This window comes from Eulemur rufifrons, chromosome 7 (assembly GCF_041146395.1).
Source record: "Eulemur rufifrons isolate Redbay chromosome 7, OSU_ERuf_1, whole genome shotgun sequence".
NCBI classification, from domain to species: Eukaryota; Metazoa; Chordata; class Mammalia; order Primates; family Lemuridae; genus Eulemur; species Eulemur rufifrons.
In genome coordinates this window covers 57,137,987-57,161,619 of record NC_090989.1, presented here as the reverse complement: position 1 = coordinate 57,161,619, position 23,633 = coordinate 57,137,987, and the positions used below count along the sequence as shown (strand labels likewise).

The 23,633-nt window shown below is 37.3% G+C and overlaps 2 protein-coding genes across 2 annotated transcripts in view; both read left to right on the top strand.

Annotated features, from left to right (window-relative positions):
- Nucleotides 1–9,555, top strand: part of SPICE1 (spindle and centriole associated protein 1) — a 50,869-nt gene extending 41,314 nt beyond the window's left edge. Inside the window, exons 14-18 of the mRNA XM_069472619.1 lie at nucleotides 1,139–1,623; nucleotides 4,914–5,094; nucleotides 6,741–6,843; nucleotides 7,844–7,931; nucleotides 9,356–9,555. Of these exons, the coding sequence (XP_069328720.1) occupies nucleotides 1,139–1,623; nucleotides 4,914–5,094; nucleotides 6,741–6,843; nucleotides 7,844–7,931; nucleotides 9,356–9,409 (911 nt within the window). The 3' untranslated portion in view covers nucleotides 9,410–9,555. The remainder of the gene's footprint in view (nucleotides 1–1,138; nucleotides 1,624–4,913; nucleotides 5,095–6,740; nucleotides 6,844–7,843; nucleotides 7,932–9,355) is intronic.
- Nucleotides 9,556–19,948: 10,393 nt separating this feature from the next.
- The window catches only part of CFAP44 (cilia and flagella associated protein 44), a 103,519-nt gene continuing 99,834 nt past the window's right edge, over nucleotides 19,949–23,633 (top strand). Inside the window, exon 1 of the mRNA XM_069472618.1 lies at nucleotides 19,949–20,048. Coding sequence (XP_069328719.1) covers nucleotides 19,949–20,048 — 100 coding nt within the window. The remainder of the gene's footprint in view (nucleotides 20,049–23,633) is intronic.

Sequence of the window (23,633 nt, the reverse complement as noted above, 5' to 3'; positions counted from 1 at the left end):
ATGGTTTCTTTTCTCACTCTATTCTTTCTCTCTAGATAATCTGACTCCTTCTTACGGCTTCCAATACCTTCTACGTGCCAGTGACTTTTAGTTTTATATCTTAGCCCAGATGTCTCTGTCAAATTTTCAACCCATGTATCCATCTACTTAGATGGATACATGGATGAATCATAAGGCATCTTAAACCTAGCATGTTTAAAACTGAATTCTTGATAACTTTCCTTCCCTGAAGTCTGTCCTTGTTTTCAACATCTCAGTAAGTGGCATCACCATCCACTCAAGATACATAACATCTTGATCTGTGTGTTTCCCTCACTCCCCTCTTCCAGTTCATCACTCTCAGCTCTATTGCCAAAATATTTCTCAAATTTATTTACTTTTCTCCATCTCTAATGCCAACATACCTTAATCAAAGCCAGCATTGTGTTTTTTCTAGGCTACCACAGTTTCTTCCTGGACTTCCTAATTTCATTTCTCCTACCTTCACAGCATCTAAGAAATGTAACTTGAATCATTGCCACACTTTCTCTAGGTTTCCATTGCTCTTAGATTAAATTATAAAATTCCTAACTTAGTCTAAAAGGCTTTGCCAGAAATGGCCACTGCACACTTCTCTAATCACATATTTTTCTAATTCTCTCCTCATTGCTACACCACAGTTAGACTGGCATCTTTTCTTTGCTTTTTCCTGTTTTTGAGCCTTCACATATGTTGTTCTCTCTGCCTGTAATGTCCTTTGCTCTAGTTTCTGCTACACATGTAGTCCTTTTAAAATTTTACTTCCTCAGAGAGGCCTTTCCTGGCCATCCTCAGTTTAAATTAGGTATCAACATTCTCCTCCTCATCCCCCCAAGATTCCCAGGTATGAGTTAATATGTGTGTTAAAATGTGAACTTGGCAGATGGTTTTTTCACAAGGATACTAATAAATGCTTTAAGGAATATAAAAAGTCTCTATACTTGATTGTTAGGGGTGGCACTGGTGGTATATTCCCTGCTGAAAATCATTTAGGCATTTGGATGCCAAACCCTTCTATTGAAATACTTCTCTAACTACCATGAAGGGCTAATGAGATGATTATAGTGTCAATCTATGGGAAAATAATACATGTTTATTACTTTTTAATTCTAATCTACAGTATTGAGGAGGACTGTTCAAACTCGTCCTGCTCCACGAATTCCTCCAACTGTGGAAATAATTGAGAAGGAACAAAATTGGGAAAAGAAGACCTTACCTATTGATACAGACATTCAGAGTTCAAGTGAAGAGAGTCGTCTTTTCACTCAGAGGTGGAGAGTTTCTCACATGGGAGAAGATTTGGAGAACAAAACTCAGGCTCCTGTTGTTAACCTCTCACAGCCCCTCTGCAATTCCCATTCCAGCACTCAGCAATCGAGAAACCCTGTGTTCTCAGAAGAGCCTCCAGTACTGGGTGATGGGCAACAGCTTAGAACAAATGAGGCATTAATACAAAGAAAGGACATAATGGCACGAATTGCTGAGTTGACACTGCAGAATTCAGCTATCAAGGCACATCTGAATAATATTATTGGGCCTGGGGGAGAGCAAGGGGATGGACTCCGGGAGCCGAACAAACAGGAAAGCGCGAGTGACGTGACTGCTGTGAGTACCATTTAAGGACTGGCTAGAGACATACAGGAATTTAGGTAGGGTTTAAGCTTGGGCGTCAGAAGAGACTTTTCAGAAGTGATTCTAAATAGCTTTGAGGCTGCCACTAGATGGTTTATGCCTTGGCCTGTTCTTATCACACAATAGGTATAAGTTATTTATCAGTTTATATTGCACACACAATAAAAGAAGACAACATAAAAAATACGTAAATGAGAAAAATAGGACAAAATGTGTAGGAAAGCTGAGATTAACCTAGGAATTAAGTTTTAAGTATAAGATGTAGAATTAATAACACTTAAAAGTTTGCCACACAACTACATTTTAATTGAAAGTATTCTTACTTTTGAAGTGGCTCATAAAAGAATATTGGCCCTCAACTCATAAGAAGTTGATTTTTTAGGACACAGACTGTGTTTTCCCAAAGAAATGATGTTTTAAAGGATTATTAAGGCCGGGCGCGGTGGCTCACGCCTGTAATCCTAGCACTCTGGGAGGCCGAGGCGGGTGGATTGCTCAAGGTCAGGAGTTCGAGACCAGCCTGAGCGAGACCCCGTCTCTACTAAAAATAGAAACACATTATATGGACACCTAAAAATCTATATAGAAAAAATTAGCCGGGCATAGTGGCGCATGCCTGTAGTCCCAGCTACTCGGGAGGCTGAGGCAGTAGGATCGCTTGAGCCCAGGAGTTTGAGGTTGCTGTGAGCTAAGCTGACACCACGGCACTCACTCTAGCCTGGGCAACAAAGTGAGACTCTGTCTCAACAAAAAAAAAAAAAAAAAAAAAAGGATTATTAAAGTCAGACTTTTACTGTTTGTATGAATTATCTGGAGATCTTGGTAAAATGTGGTTTCTGATTGAGTAGGTCTGGGGTAGGACCTATACATGTCTAATAAGTTCCCAAATGATGCCAGTGCTATTGGTCTGAGGGCCGCACTTTGAGTAGCAAAGCTCTGCATTATGTAGTGCCGGAGTTTTGTAAGTTCAGTAGACTTTGTGGGCTACCCTGGTAACTTAAACCTTCATTTCATTATTTGTGGGGGAGATAAGGAATTCTAAGTTCCAACCGGGGAATGTTTATAACACACCTCCTCATGTTCATCTCAATGATGGGAGATACTTCTTTTTACCCCTTCTTGAGCCAAGGTAGCTCCTGTCAGGGTTCTGATAGGGGACCGTACAGTGTTTTAGCAGTGGGAAGCTGCTGGGAAACTTCACCATGGATTAGGGGCTCCTGAGGCATCTGAGTCCTTAAGAGCTTTAACAGCAGTGGATTGAGAGCTTTGGTGAGAAAGGTTAGGGTGAGTTGGGAGTAAGGGCCATCCCTGCAAGCTCTGGCTCATGAAGAATAAGGACAATATGGGTATTGAAACACAGAAGCAGTAGTCAGAAGGGATTGGCAGAAGAGGATCCAGAAAGGAGTATTGCTAGTAGGCAGCAGCCATTGGTACAGGTGTTTGTAAGTAAATACAAACTGCCTCAATTTTGAGTCATTGGGAGACATTTAAATGTTTGCAGTTTTTTTTTTAGAGTTGTTAATATTTTGCTTTATTATACATCTTTTTTCTCAAGATTTTGATAAATTATAGATATAATGCCCCTTTACCCCTTACCTAAAAAGAAAAATAATGATCCTAATAACTACAGTATAATTATCAAAACAAAAAATTTAACATTGATACAATATTATTTAATTTACAGACCTTGTTCCAATTTCGTTATTTTCCCAATAATGTACAGGATCACACATTATATACAGTTTTCATGTCTCTTTTATCTCCTTTAATCTGGAATTGTTCCTCCACTTTCCTTTATCTTTCATGACACTGACATTTTTGAAGAGTATAGTGCTTCTTTTCTGTAGAATGTCCTTCAGTTCGATTTGTCTGCAGTTCATGTGATTAAAAAATTTGGATTAGAAAATGTTGTCAGGATTACTACGTGTGATGATGTATGCTTCTCTGTGCATCACATCAGGAAGCACATGATATCAGTTTTCTTATTGGTAATAAGGTGGTATTCTTTTTGGTTGACTATAAAGTTATAATTTTTCTTTTTAAATTAATACGTACTTTTAAATATTTTAAAACTATGTAAATACCCTATTCCTTCTCAAACCTTCAACTTTGACTTACTAGTTTTGGTATTTTATCATATATATTGAGGTTTTTTTTTTTTCATTAACAGACTTTATTTTTAGAGCAGCTTTAGGTTTGCAGAAAAATTGAGGAGAAACTAGAAAGAGTTCCCATTAACTCACTTTCCCTAGTCCTCCACCCCCTCACCAGGCATACACTTTCTTTCTCCTATGGTTAACATCTTGTGTTAGTTAAATGTTTGCAGTTTTGAAGATTATTTGAAACAGGCAACTCTTGCTTTTAAAAAGGCAGCAGAGTTAAGTGTTTTGCTTTCCTCCTGTTGCATATAGATCAAACTAGAAAGGACAATCTAATATGGCTGTCCTTACCACATTCTTTTGTTTTAACTGGAAATACAAAATAATCTTTAATTCATAGTTTTGGTATTTTTTTTTTTTTTTTTACTAATTGGCATAACCTATAAATGAGTACTTTGTACTAGCGGTTGTTTTTTCCCAAAGGGACATGTTTAACTAAATGAAATAATTATGAATGACATAAGTACATTTCCTTTGGGAATTTTCACATTAAACTTGTATTCCTTGGGTGGCTATTTTGTGCTCTACCTCTCATATTCCTTTCCAATCAACACCTATTGTTGAATCGGATATCTTAGGCCAAAAGTGGCCTGGGGAGGCTGCCACATGATGAGAAGAAGTAACAACATTCCCAGAATTTTTGCCAAATAACTCATGGTGCATGTTTGAAGATTATAATTATAGAAGCATCTGTTTCAAATATAGCAGATCCTCTTTTGTAATCTGTCAAATACCTGATGTGTCATCAATAGGTATGTGGCATTTCCTTAGAGACCAGATCACTAGGAATAGTCCTTTTGCTTGTGTGATCTTTCGTGCAGCCTAGCAACACTAAGAGATACAGGAAAGCTTTGTCCCATAGACTGTGTGCTTAGACAAAGGGACTAGACGACTTAGGTAGCACCAGTAGGAGAAGGCCTGGTATCCTTTTACTTGAGCCCTAATTTTTCAGTTAAATGATTTGTAAATTTTATTGCTTGTAAATTCTGTTCACATTTGTATATAGCAAGGGCTATGAATGCTAACTTGCTGGCACTTAGTAGAAAAGTCAAAATTGTGTGGAGTTTTTTTCTATATTGAATTTTTACCCCTTGTCCCCCAAAGACTTTTCCAGTAACACAATCTCTACCGCCAAGTAGCATGGAGGAACGGATTGCAGAATTGAATCGGCAGAGTATGGAGGCTCGTGGAAAACTACTGCAGTTGATAGAGCAGCAGAAACTTGTTGGTTTGAATCTTTCTCCACCAGTGTCACCTATTCAGTCACCTCTCAGAGCATGGACTGGTTAGTCACAAATTCATGATTTAAAAGCTAAAAATATGAAGATTTTCACTTTCTCAATTTTGCAAGTTCATATGGAGCTGAAAGAAATCTCAGAGCATGTATTTCAGTGCCTTCCATTTTTCATAGGAAGAAATAGGGCTAAGTCACAGAATGACAGAAATTAGACCAGAACGCAGGTCTTCTGATTCTTTCTATCCCACAGTGCCTAGTTAATCTTTGGTGTCTGAATTCCTAAGTTGCCCTTCCTCTAAATGGGGTTCATTACAGTATATATGATTCACTTAGGATATATGCTGCAGCTAATTGTAAAATATAAGCATCAGAATGATGATTAAGAATTTCATTGGGAGCAATTTATGTTACTCTGTTAAAACCATTAAAACATTTTCATTTGTTAATTAAACTTTCTATCCTTTTGTTACATTTAGGAATGTGAAAAGCTAGAGGGGATTCTATTTTTTTTTTTTTTTATTTTTTGTAGAGACAGGGTCTTACTATGTTTCCCACTCTGGTCTTGAATTCTTGGTCTCAAGCAATCCTCCTGCGTCAGCCTCCCAAAGTGCTGGGATTATAGGTGTGAGCCACCATGCCTGACAAGGGGTTCTAAATAATAGAATAGTAACTGAAAAATTAGTTGTCATGGTATTCACATTCAAAAAGGTACTGATGAAACAAAGTGTATATCAAGTTGCTTTTTAGCCAGAAATTGAATTAAGACCCTCAGGGCTGATATACCTATTTCATAAATAAGTAAACTGAGGCACAAAGAGGTTAAGTGATTTATCTGAAGTTACAAAGCAAATTGTGGATTTGCAATAGTGTTCTTTCCCTTCCATTGGTTATATCACTAAGGTATTCTTTTTATAAGTGAAATTCTTGGTTTCACAGGAAGCTCTGTGGGCTATAATGATAAAAATAAAAATAACCCATATGCCATCAAAAACCTCTTTTGTTTTCTAGGGTGACTGAGAAATCTTTTATAAAACTAAATAGGGTTTTATTACCTGGTAAAGCCTGGAAATCACTATTTTTAAGGAGTGATTCACAGGAGCCTCTGTGAAACTGCCTGGGATGGACATAAAGTCTTTCATTAGTAAATACTTAGTAAATATATGTTGATTAATTACCTAATTCTGAACTATGGAAAATATACATAATTATACTGGCTATTGGCTGTATGGAGCTCTTCAGCCAGCTTTCCCCTCCTGCTTTAATATTAGTCTTCAGTAACAGTCATAGTGTAAAAGATTTAAATGATGTAAAGTTTTACTGAATGACTTCAGAAATTTTTTTCCTTTTTTTCTTTTTTTTGAAAACTTTAGCTGTTTTTGACAAAGTTCTCAAGTTCTTTAGAGCTAGCTCTTAATTTCTGTTTTTTACTTCCAGATCTGACATGATCCCACTTGTCTGAAGATTCTGGCTCTCTATGAACTGGCATGCCACTGAATTGACACTAGTAACTAAAGTTTCTTGTCTCACAGTTCATTTTTTAAAAAAATCTTTCAAGTATATCTGTGGGCTATAATGATAAAAATACAGAAAGAACCCCTAAATTTGTAATGTGCAATTTGTAGTAAGATAGAAGTCAAGTGAAATTTTTATTTTTATTTCATTGAAAGGTAATGAAACTAATGTTTATATTTTAGAAGAAGGAAAGAGGACAATCGAGGTATCTATTCCAGCCGCAGAAGCACCAGAAAGCTCAAAATGTAGTACTGTCTCTCCTGTGAGTGGGATAAATACAAGAAGGTAAGGTTACGGTGTGACTATTTAGTTAAAAAAAAAATCAAAAATGTGGTATATATTTTATTCTCTTTGTGAAAAAAGGAAGTGCATAATATCTGACTTAGGTTCAGACAGACTCATCAAGAGAAAATAAAGTAATTGGAGAAGAGAATTTGGGGGGAAAAAGAAGAGTGAGGAATAAGCTCTAACTAAGTAGAAAAGTATGAGTTAGCTACTAAAAACAAAAATAGGATAACACATATGTAGAATATTTATGAATTATAAAATTTGGAGGTAATATATGACAGGGAAGGTGAATTGACCAGAAGTATTTTCCTCCTTTATAATAAGTGAAACTGAAGCTTGTATAGCTAATTGGATGATTTGCCCAGATGAGTCACATGGTTGGTAAGCGGTGACACTATGGACATGCCTGGCCCTTCTGTCTCCAGTCTGCATCCTTACCGTTGTACTGTGCTGCTCCAGGTCTTGTTACTCTTCTACTGCCTTGACCTTCTTCCCCACTCCTGCACATCCATTTTTCCCTTTATTGGTAAAAATTTACCTGTAGGATATTGTAATGGCGAATACATGTCATTATACATTTGTCAAAGTCCATAGAATGTATAACACAAAGAGTGAACCCTAATGTGAATCATGGACTTCAGTTAATTACAATAATATATCAGTATTAGGGCTTCAGTTTGCCACACTAATGCAAGGTGTTAATAATAGGGGAAACTATGTGTGGAAGTGGGGGTGAGGAACAATATGGGAACTCTGTACTTTCCATTCTTCTTTTGTAAATCTAAAACTGCTCTAAAAATAAACTCTATTAATTAAAAAATAACTTCTAAGTTGGTGAAAATATGTTACAAATAATTTACCTCATTTAGACCTAAGTCAGCCATTCATTTCCAAAGCTCTTGTCTGTCAGTGTTGAGAATTATCAGTTGTTTGCATAATTTTCAAAGGTTAATAATGATAGCTCATTCTCTCATTTTCTTTTATTTCTCATAAATAGATCTTCAGGGGCTACTAGCAATCCTTATTCTCCATTAAATGCCACCTCGGGAAGTGGGCGATTCACACCTCTTAATCCAAGAGCAAAGGTACACAATAAAATGTAATTGTGAAATGTGTACAGGGGTCAGGATGGCAACGGTGGAAGGTGACTGATTTGGTGATTTTCATTCTTAGTTATTATTCCTGTTACCCTAAAGATGATATAAAATTCTTTTTATTTTGGTTATTTTGGTTTTTTTTTTTTTTTTTTTTGAGATAGAGTCTTGCTCTGTCGCCCAGGCTGGAATGCACTGGCACAATCAGAGCTCACTGTGACTTCGAACTCCTGGGCTCAAGTGATCCTCCTGCCTCAGCCCCCAAGTAGCTGGGACTACAGGCATGAGCCACCACACCTGGCCGATATAAAATTCTTTAAAAAAAAGTACTAATTCACCTTCATTAAAAAATATAAGACATATACCTCTTTTGTTCTATGGTAACTAAGGAATAAGGTAAAATTCGATAGGGTATTCAACAGTCCTTAAAGACTCTGCATCAGGCAGAGCTTCCCAAATACTGTGGCAAGACCCACAGTTGTGCCTTGTATGGGTTGTAGGTGTACTGAGATAGTGGTTCCCTCAGTCCTTCTGTGACTGGGTGGGATCTGGGATAGCCAGAGCCCTGGGCCATTCACTTTCCTTGTCACTTTATCCTAGGGTGCCATACTGAACGTGCCTCTGGTTAGACAGATTAAGGCACAAAGGGTAAATAAATATCTTATGTGTTCTCCATGTGTTTTGATATGTGTAAAAGCTAAGCATTTCACAATGTATCCAAAATTTTTGCAGAAAGCATTTTTCTATGTTGTTCATGTAGCAAAATATTGTTCCTTTAAGTATTTGGTCATAATAAATTATTAGGATATCTTTAAAATTGTAAAAATTATTTGCAGACTTGAGCCAACAACTATCTGATATGGGGAGAATCTTTGCTATTCTTTTTTAGTATGTGTGCCACTGAAGCAAGCACTCTTTGCTGTTCTTATTACTAAATTCAGTAATTAGACCAAAGACTGGTGCCTGTATAGCCCAAATTAGTTGATAGGTGTAGATACCGCAATTGCCTTAGCACTATAAGATTTGTCCTTTGCTACTTCTTATATTCTAAAAAAGCTTTAAAGTAAGCTATTTTATATAATTTACCCTTAGTTCCTGGAATTTAGTAAAATTTTTAAGATCAAATAACTTTATTGTTTTTAAAAGTTGTACCTATGATTTGTATAAAACACTGGATATATCTGTTTTAAAAAAATTAAGACTCTTAAGTCAACAAGGGGATCTGTTGGTCAGGTAATCAGTTATTTGCTAATGTCTGTTAGAGCATAAACATTGGTGGTAGCAATTTGATTTCCAGTATTGTTCAGTGGCACAGGATGACTGCTGTATGTACTTGGTCTAAATGATCTGTAAATCTTGAGTGGTCTCATGTTTCTGATTATCTTATAAATTCTTTCTGTATCTTTGTTCAACAGATTGAGAAACAAAATGAAGAAGGCTGGTTTGCTCTTTCTACTCATGTGTCATAAGTGAAGTTGAGTTTTACGGAGTTCTCAATAATTTATTCTTGGCCTTCCCTTTCCCTTTCCCTGCTTCTTTCAAGTCTTTACATCCTTCTTTCAAACAAAACCTCTAAAATCCTGCAGATTTTAATACTAATAGAACAGAGAAAAAAAGCAAATCTTTTAGTTTTTGAGCTTTTCAAATGTATTTTCAACAGCCAACCAACCTACAACTCTTTGTGAATAAAATTTTGACTGTAGAGAAATTAAAGTTTTATATTCTAATAATTTCTTAAGTGTTTTAAGGTTTTTTCTTGAGTAATACCTTTTTACTTTTATCATCTTTATTCAGTTTTTTTGGTCTAGTATATCTTAAATATTGATCCATTTCAGTTTTTTTCTCGAAGAAGTAATTTGCTTTGCATATAACTTATAATAAAATGCCTCTGTGTGATTAGAGTCTGGCTTTCAGAAAAATGTAACACCTACTTTTGGTTTCTTTTTTGATGAGAAGTCACTGCTGTCCATCGCTTTTTCCATCAAGTAGAATATATAGCCTTAAAAAATAAGCCTGGGGATGTTTGTTTATATTTGCTTAAGCAGGTAAGAGTGGTTGTATATCTTATAAAATTCTCATGTAGTTTTTAAATGTGAAAATGTCATCAATACTAGTAATGTACATCAAATAAATAATGATCATAGAACTCAAATGTCTAAATGCAGCATTATTGATTTAGTGGCATATTTACTATTTCAAACAATTAAATAGAAAAAGTTGCTGTCAATTTTGGCAGCCCTGAATTTAAGGAGATCATTCAGGATAGATTTTTCTTCAAAGCACCTGTTTAGTTTTCAGAGGTTGCTTTCTATTTTAAACTTGTTTTTTGAATGATCTCTGCCCTTTGGTTCCACGAAGGGAATTCTCAAGCTGAGTGAGGTGGGAGTGGGGTGGGACAGAACATTGAAACTGCTTGGGGAACTTTTCCTCTGCAGTTGTAAATCACTGTTCTAGGAAGTGTCTTGTGTAACTTTCACCTGGGACTTTCATTTTTGTTGTGGCAAAAATAAAATTATTTTCTTCTATTACTGATTTTATTTATGTGAATTCATCTGTATTCATTTGCATTATCGCAATTTCTTTCATCTGTATTGCGCTCTTGAAAGTTGGTATTGAATAAATGCTATCCCTATCTAGGATATAAGCCATTTTGGTGTTATTCCTTATATTATTGAAATGTCAAGTTTTCTGCTTGGTTTGTGAATGCATTCTTTTGGTGTGCATTTTCCTTACTGTTCTCCATCTGGTTAGCTCTTTACCATTTTTGCCTATACTTCTTTAAATCTTAAAAGCCGTACTTCTCAACTTGGGGAGCAGTAAAAAATACCAAATGACTACGTGGGGGCTGAGCCCTGGGCATGGTATTTTAAAAAGCTGCTCAAGGTGATTCAAATGTGCAGCCAGGGCTGAGAACTATTGCAAAAGAGTTTTATCACTAGCTCCCTGGCAACCTGTGGGACTGACATTTAAGTGTCCATGCTGTTAACGTGAGTTTTAGCTGATAAAGTATAAAATACACTTATAACTTTGTCTCAAGCAGTACAGAAGCAGTCCATGTAACCAAAACATTTGTAACCCCATAACTTTGTGAAATAAAAAAAATAAAATAAATATTTTGAGTTGACAACAACAAAAAAATACAAAAGTAGATTGAAAAAAAACCCAAGAATAATAGATGAAGGAAAAAGAGCCTTTTCTTTCTTAGGCCCTCTGAAGTAGTGCTTCTCAATTTTGGCTGCCATTAGAGTCATCTGGGGACCTTTTAAAATTCCCAATGCCCAAGGTATCAGACCAGACCAATTAAATTAGAATCTTTTGGGGCAGGACACAAACATCAGCATTTTTAAAAGTCTCCTCAGATGGTTCCAGTGTGCAGCCAAGCTTGGGAGACATTATAAAGATATTTATCATTCCAAATCATAAATTGGTCCACATTTGATTTTAAGTAACAGTTAAACTACCTTCGGGCCTATTTATTAGCCTTCAGACCCATCTGTATGAATGGGCCTCATAGTATGGACCCTGACCAGCAGCATCAGTATAACCTGCGGTACTTGTCAGAAATGAAAATTCTTAGGGCCTATCCTAGACCTATTGAATAAGAAATTCTGGTGTCTGTTTTAATAAGCCATTCAGGTGATTCCGATGCATGCTATTGATTTATAGCATTACACACGGGTGAACTCTACTATATTTGACTGTGATATACTACATTTGTATTTACTTTTAACAACTCAAACTGAGATTACTTGTGTTTAGATTCAAATATTTAGATATTATATGACTTCTTCAATATGCCCCAAAAAGCTGCTAACAACTTGTTAAACTTGAAATTTACAGTTTCCCAAATTACAGCTTGAGAGAGAAATTAAATCCACAATTATGATACAACTTTTAATCATTCCTATGCCATATAACAAAATCATTTGGATTAGCAGAATTTAATAATAATTTGACTGTTTACTAAGTGCCAGGCACTGTTCCAGCCACTTTATGTGCTTCATGACACCTTACGAGGTAGGTACTATTATCCTAATTTTACAGATGAAGAAACTGAGATACAACGAGATACGTACTTTCTTAAGTCATACACCGGGGAGTGGTAGCACTAGATTGGGAACATAGGCAGTATTTCTCCAAAGCTTATGCTATGCTGCCTCTTGATGCAGAGTAAATATATTTTACAGTGTGTATGGTATGGAGGCAGCATAATAATAATAGCTGTGCTTTATTGAGCCATTATTGTGGCAGGCACTGTGTTAAACTGCAAAGTCTCCATTATCTCATTTAAATCTCATAGCAGTCTTATGAATTAGAGATGTTTAAATGCTTCCTCCTCCTCTAGTACCTTTATAAATGAAGAAACTGAGCCCTAGAGGTGAAGTAAGTTGCCCAATGTCAGAGTACTTATAAGAGGAAGCTCTTTCTTGTAATTATTGGATTTCTCCTAATTTATCAGAACCAACTAATGTTGCACAGTTTTGGTTAAGTGTGCAAGTATTGCAGCCAGGAAGCTTGCATTCAAATGCCATCTCTGCCACTGGGGCTGTGTATCTTGGGCAAATTAATGTCATCTTTCCCACTGAAAGTCACAGATAATAATATATTTTTCCTTAGAGGCTTGTGAGGATTAAGTGAGGTAAATATACGTAAATGTGCTGAGAACAGGGCCTGATTCACAATAAGCATTCTAATGATGACTGCCAAACTTTTGTGTACAAGTAAGTACACTATTTCCTGTGTGTTTGCATTTTTAGACATTGTATAGTGAATTTATTATTTTTTTTCAGATTAACCATTAGACAGTGATTTAAATTTAGAGGTATTTCACCTGAAAAGATGGTTGGAGGTTGAGAGAAAACATATTGAGCATATGATTTGAAAATGTAACTAACATGCTGTTTAAAAATAAGTTTACTCTGTTTTCTAACTTTTCAGTCACCCGGACATATCATTTAATAATTAATAGTGAGGATAATGGTCTATTTTTTTTTTTTTAGCCCTGGAGAATACTGTACTAATAAGGACTTTTCAATATTGCCAACAAATGCATGGTATAAAGGTTTTGAAAAACTTATATAACATGGAAACCAATAAAGACAAATTGTATTAGTTATTTTTTCTTATCAGTTTTATTGAGAAATAATTTATATACAATAAACCACATCCATTTAAAGAGAACAATTTATTGGCTTTTGTATATCCTCATGAAACTACCATTAAGACACACCATTTCTGTCCTTTCTAAAAGATTCCTTGTGTCTCTTTGCAGTGCATCCCTCCCTTTGCCCAAGCCCAAGGCAACCATTAATCTGCTTTTTGTCACTATAGGTTTGTTTGCATTTTATTTAAATGGAATTACACACTATGTACTATTTTGTGTCTGGCTTCTTTCACTCACCATAATTGAAATTTAACCATGTTGTGTGTATTAGTTTCTTCCTTTTACCTCTGAGTAATATTCCAGCGTGGACATTTATCCATTCACTTGTCAATGGTCATTTGTCTTATTTTCAATTTCTGGCTGTTGTGAATAAAGCTTCAATGAATATGTACAAGTCTTTATGTGGACATAGGTTTTTATTTTCTTCAGTAAGTACTTTGGATATGGAATAGGTTGGTATATATTTAACATTTAAAGAGCTTGCCAAATGATTTTCCAAAGCGTTTGTGCCATTTTACATTCTCAACAGCAGTGTGTGAGAGTTCCAGTTGCTCCATATCTTTCCACATTTGGTGTTGGCAGTCTTTAATTTTACCCATTCTGGTGGATATGGAGCGATGCGTATTGTAGTTGGTATCTCCCTGATGACTACTGTTAAGCATCTTTCCATGCACTTGTTGGCATATATCTGATTTGGTGAAGTATTCAAATCATCTGCCCGTTTAAAAAATTGGGTTTTTAATTATTGAATTACAAGCATTCTTTATATATTTTGGATAGAAAGTCCTTTGTCACATTACTGCAATGTTGTAGCCCTCTTGAAACTATTTTTTAACTAATAACGTTAGCTTGTGCACTTAAAAATCAGTATGAGAACTGTACTACAGAGAAGTCGAAGAACTGCTAAACCTAGACATCTGTCAAGCTAGTCCTGTGCTTTGTGTGCGCCCAGCATCCTGCAACCAAGGAGCCCTCAACATAGAACTTTACTCTTCAAAGCCAACAGAAATACTATAGCTTGAAAAACAACAAAAGACCCGCGATATCTTTGTTGTTGATGCTGCAGGCCAGCTGCCTATTGTCTCCTAGGACTCCTCTTAAAGTCCAAGTTAGAACACCAACACAGGACCGCTGCGATCAGGGCCGCTTGAGCCATTGAGGAATATTGCGCATGTATCTTCGAAAGTATTCAAAAGTCATTTGATTATCAACATGACATCCTGTAGAGGATAATAAAGTGGCCGAATGCTCGGCTTTTCTCTTTGACTCCGACTGTGTCATGAGGCGGAACAGCTCCGACCAGGACTGCGGATCCAATTGGGTGTTCTCCCGAAATCCGGGCGCCGGCTGCGCATGCGCCTCACGGCCTTCGCGTCTCCGCCGGTAGGGAGGCGGCGTGGCGGTGCCGTGGTAACCGCAGTAAACGGAGGCGTTTAGGCCCAAGCTGTCAGGGGAAGGGAGCGGCGGCGTTTTGTGCCTTGGGTAAGTTTGGACCCCAGCAACTGGGAGTTCCCACAACCTCCCCCTTCAATCCGTTAGCAGTGAACTCTCTTAGACTGACCCAGTGTTCTCCAGGCTTTGCTGAAACAGGTTCCTTCGCCCTCCAAACATTTGGAGGGACTAGCATTCGCAGGCATGGAGGGAGGCGCTGTGTGGGCGCAGTTCCTCCCTGCAGGGCGCTCACACTCTGGCTCGGCAGAAGGCAGCCAGGCGGCACGGTGCGAGCTGTACCCAACTAAGGCAGAAGCAGCAGCGAATCCGGTGGGAAAGTGCCCAAGCTCTGGGCACAAGCAAGACACCCTGCCCCACACAGCTGTGTGACACTTGGCAAGTTCACCCCTCTGCACCACTTCGGTTTCCTCATCTCCAAAAAGGAAGGTGAACATGCTTACCTCATGGAGTAATAATGCAGGTAAAGTGCTTACTTAGCACATGCGTAGCACAATGTAGGTGCACAATAAATATTTGTTGAATGAATAGGCAAAGACATAGCATACAAATTTGCTACTCAATGTGTCCAGTCAACCGTGAGTTGTCTGGGGCCCCTACTGACTAAAACTTTTGAGAGGTGAAGGAGCTGAGGAGGAACTAGGGAGAGAAAACGACAAGAGCTGAGCTGCAGTGAGTTACAGACCATGTGAGGAAGGACCTCGCCATGCACCAAGGACTCTGAGTTATTTGATGGCCACGAGGAACCATTAAAGGTTTTAAATAAGAAGAATGGCATGTTAAAAGCTGTGTTTAGAAATGACTTAGCAATAGGACTTGGAAGTCATTTCATGATAGGTAAGAGGGTAGGTTCAAAGAGTAACTGCTCTGCTTCCTCATCTGTAACATAATAATAGTACCTACCTCATACGGTCGTTTTGAGATGTGATGTGTGCTTGACACATATTAAATATTTTAAAAAAACAAGCTATTCTTTCCATAGTTGTCTATCACATTGCAAAGTAAAACCTGAGAGTCTGTCGGGTAGAGGGGAGGAGGGAGGGAGGATGGGTATATACACACTTAATGGGTGCGATGCGCACCCTCTCGACTCAGGTGGGGCAAAGGCAATATATGTAGTCTAAACATTTGTACCCCCTAATATGATAAAATAAAAAAAAAATAAAAAAAAAACAACTGAGAGTCTATTCTTACTTTGAATCTTAACATGACCAGCTCTGGCACACTGCTGGGATTGAGTGTGTGAGCTTGTGAGAGTGAGGACCAGACCCTGGACTCTGGCGAATGAATCAGAGTAATGTCTCCTTGGAGAGCACTCTGTCTGGCTTCCAGCCAGCTGCCTTCTAACAACATACTCCTCTGTATCAATGTGTGCTGTTATATTCTTTTTTTCTTTACTCTTCCTTAGGGTTCACTCTGTCAACCTAAATAACAAATAGAGAAAGGCTTTCTAAAAGAAAATTATGTTTATTCAGGAGTAGGGCATTGCAATGGAAATATGCATGCCATGGTAAACTGTGTGCATATTCAGGGAGGTAAAGGAAGGCAAAAGCTTTTGAAAAATGAGGAGGATTGCATAATTGTTTTGAGACAATTATCCCTGGCTACAAAGATCAGCAACACAGGTGATACCTGTCCAAGGTTGGACAGGCAGTTCTGGGCAGTTCTACTCCTTGTAGAAGTATTTTTTTGTATAAGGTTGTGATGTCCTTTGTACAAGATTGTGTTTTTTGCAGAGTCTTTTGGCATAGTTTTGTTATCAGGCATACAAGCATGAGAACCCTCTCTTCATAGCCTCCCTCTGCTCTATTTGTCAGGGCTCTTTTTTTTAACACCAGTGACTCCATTCTGATTCTGATAACTTTCATGGCTCAAAACTGGACAGTTCTAATGAGTTGGTTAAAAGAATTGGCTATAGGCTGGACCAAAAAGCCTGAATCTAATGAAAGGAGATTTATGGTAGTTCTGCAAATAGACTCTCAAACCTAGCTAGTTGGGTTATTAAGACAGGACATGATTTAGAACATACAAATAAGGTTAAGTCATTCTAGTTGGTTACAGATTGATTGTGATGAGTTGGTATATAATAAACCTGTCTGCCCCTGTCTAAGATAATGCAATCTTAGACTGTCTTAAAGAAACAAAATGATTGATTCCCAACAGGTGAAGTGATAGTTCCTCTCTTCTAGAAAGTATCCACATCCTACAAAGAAGGTGTGAAGTTGGACGGGATATGTGATGCAATTGGGAATATGAATAAATTGGGAATTTACTTCTCGAGCTATCAGGGTGGTGAAAAAAGTTGGAAACATGTCATTGAGCAATAATTGAAAGAGTTGGGATCCTTTCACTGGGAAAAGAGAACTGGGGAGAAATGAGAGCCAGCTACAGTTATTTGAATGGCTGTAAGTTTGTTCTGAATGCCAAATGGATCCAAGTTGCAAGGAGGCGGATTTCAGTTTAATATAAAAGGTACTAAGAACTAGAGCTGAGCATTAACAGAATGTGCTCACCCTCTCACATGAAATATTTAAATTGAAGCTGATTGACCATCTCTTGAAGTGTTCCTTCATTTGTTCATTTTTTCAGGAATATATCAATACATTCATCTCTTCACCCATTTTACATATTGAATGCCTGTATCTACCATTCTTAGAACTTTACTGTATTGAATCACCACCGACATCTCAGGACAACCTTATACAATGAGGTACTGAATTTTAAAGATGGGAATACTGGCACACAGAGGTTAAATACTTGGTTAACACCTCACAGCCAAGAGGAGGATTAACCAAGATTTAAACCCAGACTGACTCTGTAGCCAATGCTCTTATCCCTGGCCAACACACTAGACGCTTTTCTAACAGTGCTGGGCTAGGTGTTGTGGATGTATTAATATGACCTGTGTGGTGTGGGAGGTTTGGCTAGATAAGGCCTCTTTCAATGCCAAAGATTGCATGATCATATTTATTGAGTCCCATGTGTATAAAAGAGAATATCTAGTAATAGTGAGAACAACTACCATTTCTGAGTGCCTGCTAGATGTTTTATATCAACTCATGGTTCTTAACCCTGGTTCTTATGCCTGGTTGCACCAAAGAATCACCTGGAAAGTGAGGCCCTATTAATGGTATGTTTTTAAAAGTTTTCCAAGTGATTCTAAAGTGCAGTCAGAGAACTGTGGATATTAAAAGGTACCATTTAATATTTATATCAACTCTACCAGACCGCTTTATCTCCCCCACTTTACATACAAAAGGGCTAAGAAGTCAAGAAACTTGTTTCTTGGCCAAGCTGGGATGTGAACCTACATCTCTCTGGCTCCAAAGTCTCTCCAGGTTACAATACAATTGCTTGATCCCTTTGTTCTAAAAAACAAAAACAAACAACTCCTTATTCCATCTCACCAATTATACTGCTAATTTCCAGAAGACCAGGAGCCTCTCCTACCTGAGCTGCTTAACTAGTTTTTATAGGTTCTTCAGTCACCTTTTATGACCCAGAAGAGCTAAGAATAGACCTCAGTATTTATTGTCCAATATTGCTATTTCAGAACACTGGGCAAATTCCTTGGGTTCTAGTATTTTCTCCAATGCTGTACACAACCTGATGTTAATTGGGTTTGTGATATTGAAGTTTATTGCATGGTAATATTAGCCATTTGAGGAATATATATGTTTATGATAGCATAGAATAAAGTGTAGTGCTTTTATCTTGACACCTACCTACCTTTTGTTGTAGTTCAACTCCTTAGTTACCAGAAGGTGGTTTTTTTTTTTATCCGCCCTATGATTATCTTATGAATAAATTCATTAGGTCTTATGGGCTCTTTTTATTAGAATCTATATTCAGTTAACATTTGATTATAATATGTTAAAAATAAATGTATTTAGAAAAAAGAAGATTTATTTATTTATTTATTTTGAGACAGAGTCTCGCTCTGTTGCCTGGGCTAGAATGCAGTGGCATCAGCCTAGCTCACAGCAACCACAAACAGCTGGGCTTAAGCAATCTTTCTGCCTCAGCCTCCCGAGTAGCTGGGACTACAGGCATGTGCCACCATGCCTGGGTAATTTTTTCTCTATATATTTTTAGTTGTCCAAATCATTTCTTTCTATTTTTAGTAGAGACGGGGGTCTCACTCTTGCCCAGACGGGTCTTGAACTCCTGACCTCGAGCGATCCTCCCACCTTGGCCTCCCAGAGTACTAGGATTATAGGTGTGAGCCACCGTGCCCAGCCCAGAAAAAAGAAGATTTAAAGGTAGAAAGGGATCTCATGAAGTTTATGATTGATGGGAAGCAGGAAAGAAAACTAGGAGATTCAAATCTTTGAGAGGAACTTGACCTGTCATTCTTAGCTTTAAAGGGGGCCAAGAAATGCCAAGAAATTCAGTGGCCTCTGGAAGCATAGAACTACTCTTGGATGACAGACAGCAAGAAAACAAGGAGCACAGTCCCACAGCCACATGGAACTGAATTTTGCCAGCAGCCTAAATCAGCCCAGAAATTACTTCTTCCTCTCCTTACCCACTTTTGGTGCTTCCTATTGCTTCCCTGGTGAATCTCAGCATTCTCTCCTGGATAATCTATTCGAAGTGTGAGAATCTGCTTACTCTTCTGGTTCCTCTCCATGGAGGAGGCACATACTACCTGTCTAGTTGGCCATCTTGATCCTATCTCCACTGGCCAACTCTTAATCATCATCGTGTCTCAAATACCTCTTCTTTAACTCCCAAACATGGTTTAGGCTTCTTGCTATACATGCCCACAGTATCCTATTTTTACTTTTGGTAGCACTCATTATAATTACTTCTTTAATATTTATCTTTCTAAACAAGTTCTATAAAGTTAGGGGCCATATTTCTCTTGTTCAGTATTGTAATTTAGTGCCTAACATTAGACTTGATACTTCCGTGTGACTTGTGCAGATATGAAAAAAAAATTAGACTTGATATTATACATAATATGTGTGCTCAACCAGTATTTTAAAATTGAAATTGATTAATAACACCAAGGTAATTTGATAATGCGAAGAGGAAGAGGGAGGGATGGACCAAGCGAAAGATGGCAGGTTAGTTTTAGTGGTGGAGCATTTGGGGAAAAGACACACTTGGATGGTGTGTTTCACTGTGCACCTCTGGAAAACCAGAGTGCACCACAGTGACAAGTTTGCCTGGAGAAATGGAATCTGTGATTATAATTTGCCATTTTTCAGAGGTCTCTGATGGTGGGTACACCCTTCTGCTGGTAGGTCATCTTGGATCCTCTGCAAACATAGTGTTATCAACATGCATGGTGTTTGGCACTTGTGGAATTTGTTAGGGGGAAAATCTATTCATTTCTATTTTATAGCATCATACCTTTCTCTATCTCAAATTTTCACTTACAGAGGAAATGAAGGAACCAGATGATCAGGATACTGATGGGGAGAAATCAGATAGATCAAAGAGTGGTACGAGGCTGTCTCAGAGGTCTTCTAAATATGAATCAAGATGTAAGTAAAGACAATAATATATACACTTTTAAATTATTGAATTTAGATAAATATTTAAATGATCAATCAGTTTTTAAAGTAGACTAAAAAGAGCAGAGTCTTGTAAAATATATCTCTCATACTTTCTTTTCTCAGAAAACTTCGGGAAAATAGGCTCCACAAAAATGATGGAGTTAACTAAGAAAAAAGATTGCAAGGGGTCCAGGAAATAGGAGATTCAAGATAGGAGAAAAGTAAAGGGAATGCCCAGGATGACACCTGGGTGGCCATCCAGAAGACAACTAGGGAAGGAGAGTTTCAACCTCCAAGAAAGGTTAAAGTGTTAAATGACAGATTGTCTGACAGGTGCATGTGGAAAATTGAATTGAGTGGAATTTTATAGAACTATGACAAGATTTGAGAAGATTCTTCCAGAGATTCCAAGAAGTCAAAAAAATGAAAATAAGTGAGGTAATTATTAATTTTAGGAAAAGAATGTTGTTCAAGAAGGAAATAAAATAGTACACTCTTAACTTAGAAATGAATGTATTAGACCCTCTACTAAAATGAGTAACTAAGGTCTTTTACTACAGGTATGTCGTGCTCTAATTATATTGGGAGGATTGGTTGTCTCTATTGCAAGTGATGATCAAGGTTTAAAATTCTCATATCACCTGGTAATAAACTATCTAAAAATGATTAATTGAGAGAGAGTAGTGTATCCATATTATTTAGAAATATGGAGGTAAATATCAGAAGATAAATATTAAAAGCTAAAAGTGACTGCTTCTGGAGAGACGGAGAAAGTTGTTGAGCAGGGAACAGCCAGGTAGTTTTAAAATAAATTTTTAGCACCACTTGATTTTTTAAAATTATGCACATGTACTTCTTCAACAAAAATAAAAATACTCTTTTAAAAAGTAAAAAAAAAATAGATAAAATAATTTTTAATGAGTCAACATCTGAGTTATAGAACAGAAATGATTTACTTGGTTAACTCCCTTACAAAACTGAAGTTCCTTAACAGCAGAGTCTGTGTTGGAATCATTTATCTCTAGCTCCTGGCACACCGAGATTACTGTCACCTCTGTGTTGATAATAACCAATCTGTACATCTGGTCTAGGTTTCTCCTGTGAGGTCTACTAAGCCCTTACTGGACTTTTCTGATACAATACAATGGAGAGAGAGCTGAACTTTGGTTTTGAGTCCTGAATCTACTACTTGGAGATGCGTGATCTTGGAGAAGTGACCTTTCTGAACCTCAATTTTCTCACACGTTAAAACAATAATTGTGACTCACTTGGGAATTAAATTTGATAACATATGTGGAACCATTGCATAGACTGCAATAGAAGAGAAAGTGAGGAATTTTGTAACTAGGATTTTTAAAAGATGGCTGGCTCTTTCTGACTGGGCGTCGTGGTATTAGGTATCTTAGTGGAATCTTGACTTTTTCAGGATCTGATTTTAAATATAATTTCAGAAATTTAATTTTGACTGTTTACCTAGAGGAGATCAGGTCTTGGGAAAATTAATTCAGAAACAATTGGCATTAAATTCTTTTAATTTATCTCAGACATGTCTTGTAAACCCACGATTTCTCCATGTTATCTTCTCTTGCGACATGGATTTCTACTTAAGTCCTCCTGTCCAGGTCTCCCTCCACGCTGCCACTAAAGTTACCTTTCCAAAATGTATGAATATATCACTTTCCTTAAAAACTTTATTTTGTTCGTCTGGTTTTTTTTTTTTTTTTTTCCATTTCCACTTTTCTGCATTCTCTACATTTCTGACACAGGGTTGTCCATTTTTTGGTTTCCAGTCCTTGGCAGTGTGTTCCTGGATGCCACTCTCAACTTTCCGATGGATTTAATGGGAATGACCCTTTGTCTAGCACTGCCTCAGGACCTCCCTTTCTTATGTCAGCCCCTTTTAAGGGCAGGTCTCCTTAAGTGCAGCCTTGCCCTATGCTCAGCTCATAACTAGTTCACACATTGTGGGTCTTAGGATCCCAAATGATAAGAAGAACTAATTTGCTGGCATCCTGAACATCCCTTACCTTGGTGCTGTGTGAAGAGGTCTCTGTCCTGGTTCAGCCACATACCTGATAGCTGCACTTCCCCCCCCCCCGCCCCCCCCCTCCCCAGAGACCTTGCTTTTCTCTCAGACTTCTAAACTGTCTGAGCATCTTCTTATCCTTAGGATTCTCATGCAGAATGAATAAAATTCCTGGTTTTCCACTCAAGCAGAGAAGTTATAATGGACTCTTCCCCATATACTTAAGAAGGGGTTTTGCTATACCTAAGACCTATTAAGAAATTTAGGCCAAGTGTATCAGCCAGACCACCCACATTTCTCACAAAGGTGAAGGATTATCAGTTACTAAGACATTGATTTCTCTGGTTCTTATCAAAGGACTAAATTATTGCTAGTATTATATAATAAGTTAGGAAGAATTTTGGTCTCTCCTATTTTCAGCAATATTTTGAGTAGAATTGGTATTATTTCTTCCTTAAATGTTTGGTAGAATTTACCAGCGAAGCTATCTGGGCATGGAATTTTCTTAATGGGAAAATTTTAACTATGAATTCAATTTCTTTAATAATAGAGTGTTGTCTATTTCTTCTTTTCTAAGTTTTGTAAGTTTGCATCTTTCATGGAATTTGTACATTTCTTCTTAATTGTCAGATTTGTTGGCATAATTCTGTAGGATCTATTTTCTTTATTTTTTTTTAATTTTTTTTTTTAATTAATTTTTTTTTTTTTTTTTGAGACAGAGTCTCACTCTGTTGCCTGGGCTAGAGTGAGTGCCATGGCATCAGCCTAGCTCACAGCAACCTCAAACTCCTGGGCTCAAGCAATCCTTCTGCCTCAGCCTACCAATAGCTGGGACTACAGGCATGTGCCACCATGCCCAGCTCATTTTTTCTGTATATATTTTTAGCTGTCCATATAATTTCTTTCTATTTTTAGTAGAGACGGGGTCTCGCTCTTGCTTAGGCTGGTCTCAAACTTCTGACCTTGAGCGACCCTCCCGCCTCGGCCTCCCAGAGTGCTAGGATTACAGGCATGAGCCACTGTGCCCGGCCAGTAGGATCTATTTTCACTCCTGATATTGAAGATTTATATTGCTGCTCTTTTATTTCTTGATTGGTCTAAGAGTTTATCAGTATTGTTGATCTTTTCAAAGAATAAGATTTTGGCTTTGCTAATTTTCTCTGTTGTTTGTTGGCTCTTTATCTCATTGAATCTTGCTCTTATTTTTGTTATTTCTATTATTTATTGTTTTTTATTATTTACTTCCTTCTACTTGCTTTGGGTGTTCTTTGGATTTCTTTTTCTAGTTTCCTGAGGTGAAACTGTAGGTCATTGATTTTTTTGTCTGTTCTTCTTTTCATATATATATATATATATATATATATCTAACTATAAATTTCCCTCTAAGCACTGCCTTAGCTGCAGCCCACAACTTTTGACATGTTGTATTTTAATTATGATTTAATTTGAAATATTTTCTAATTTTCTTTGTTGATTTCTCCTTGACCCATACATTATTTTTTATTATGTTATTTAATTTCCAAATATTTGGAGGTGTTCTCCAAGTA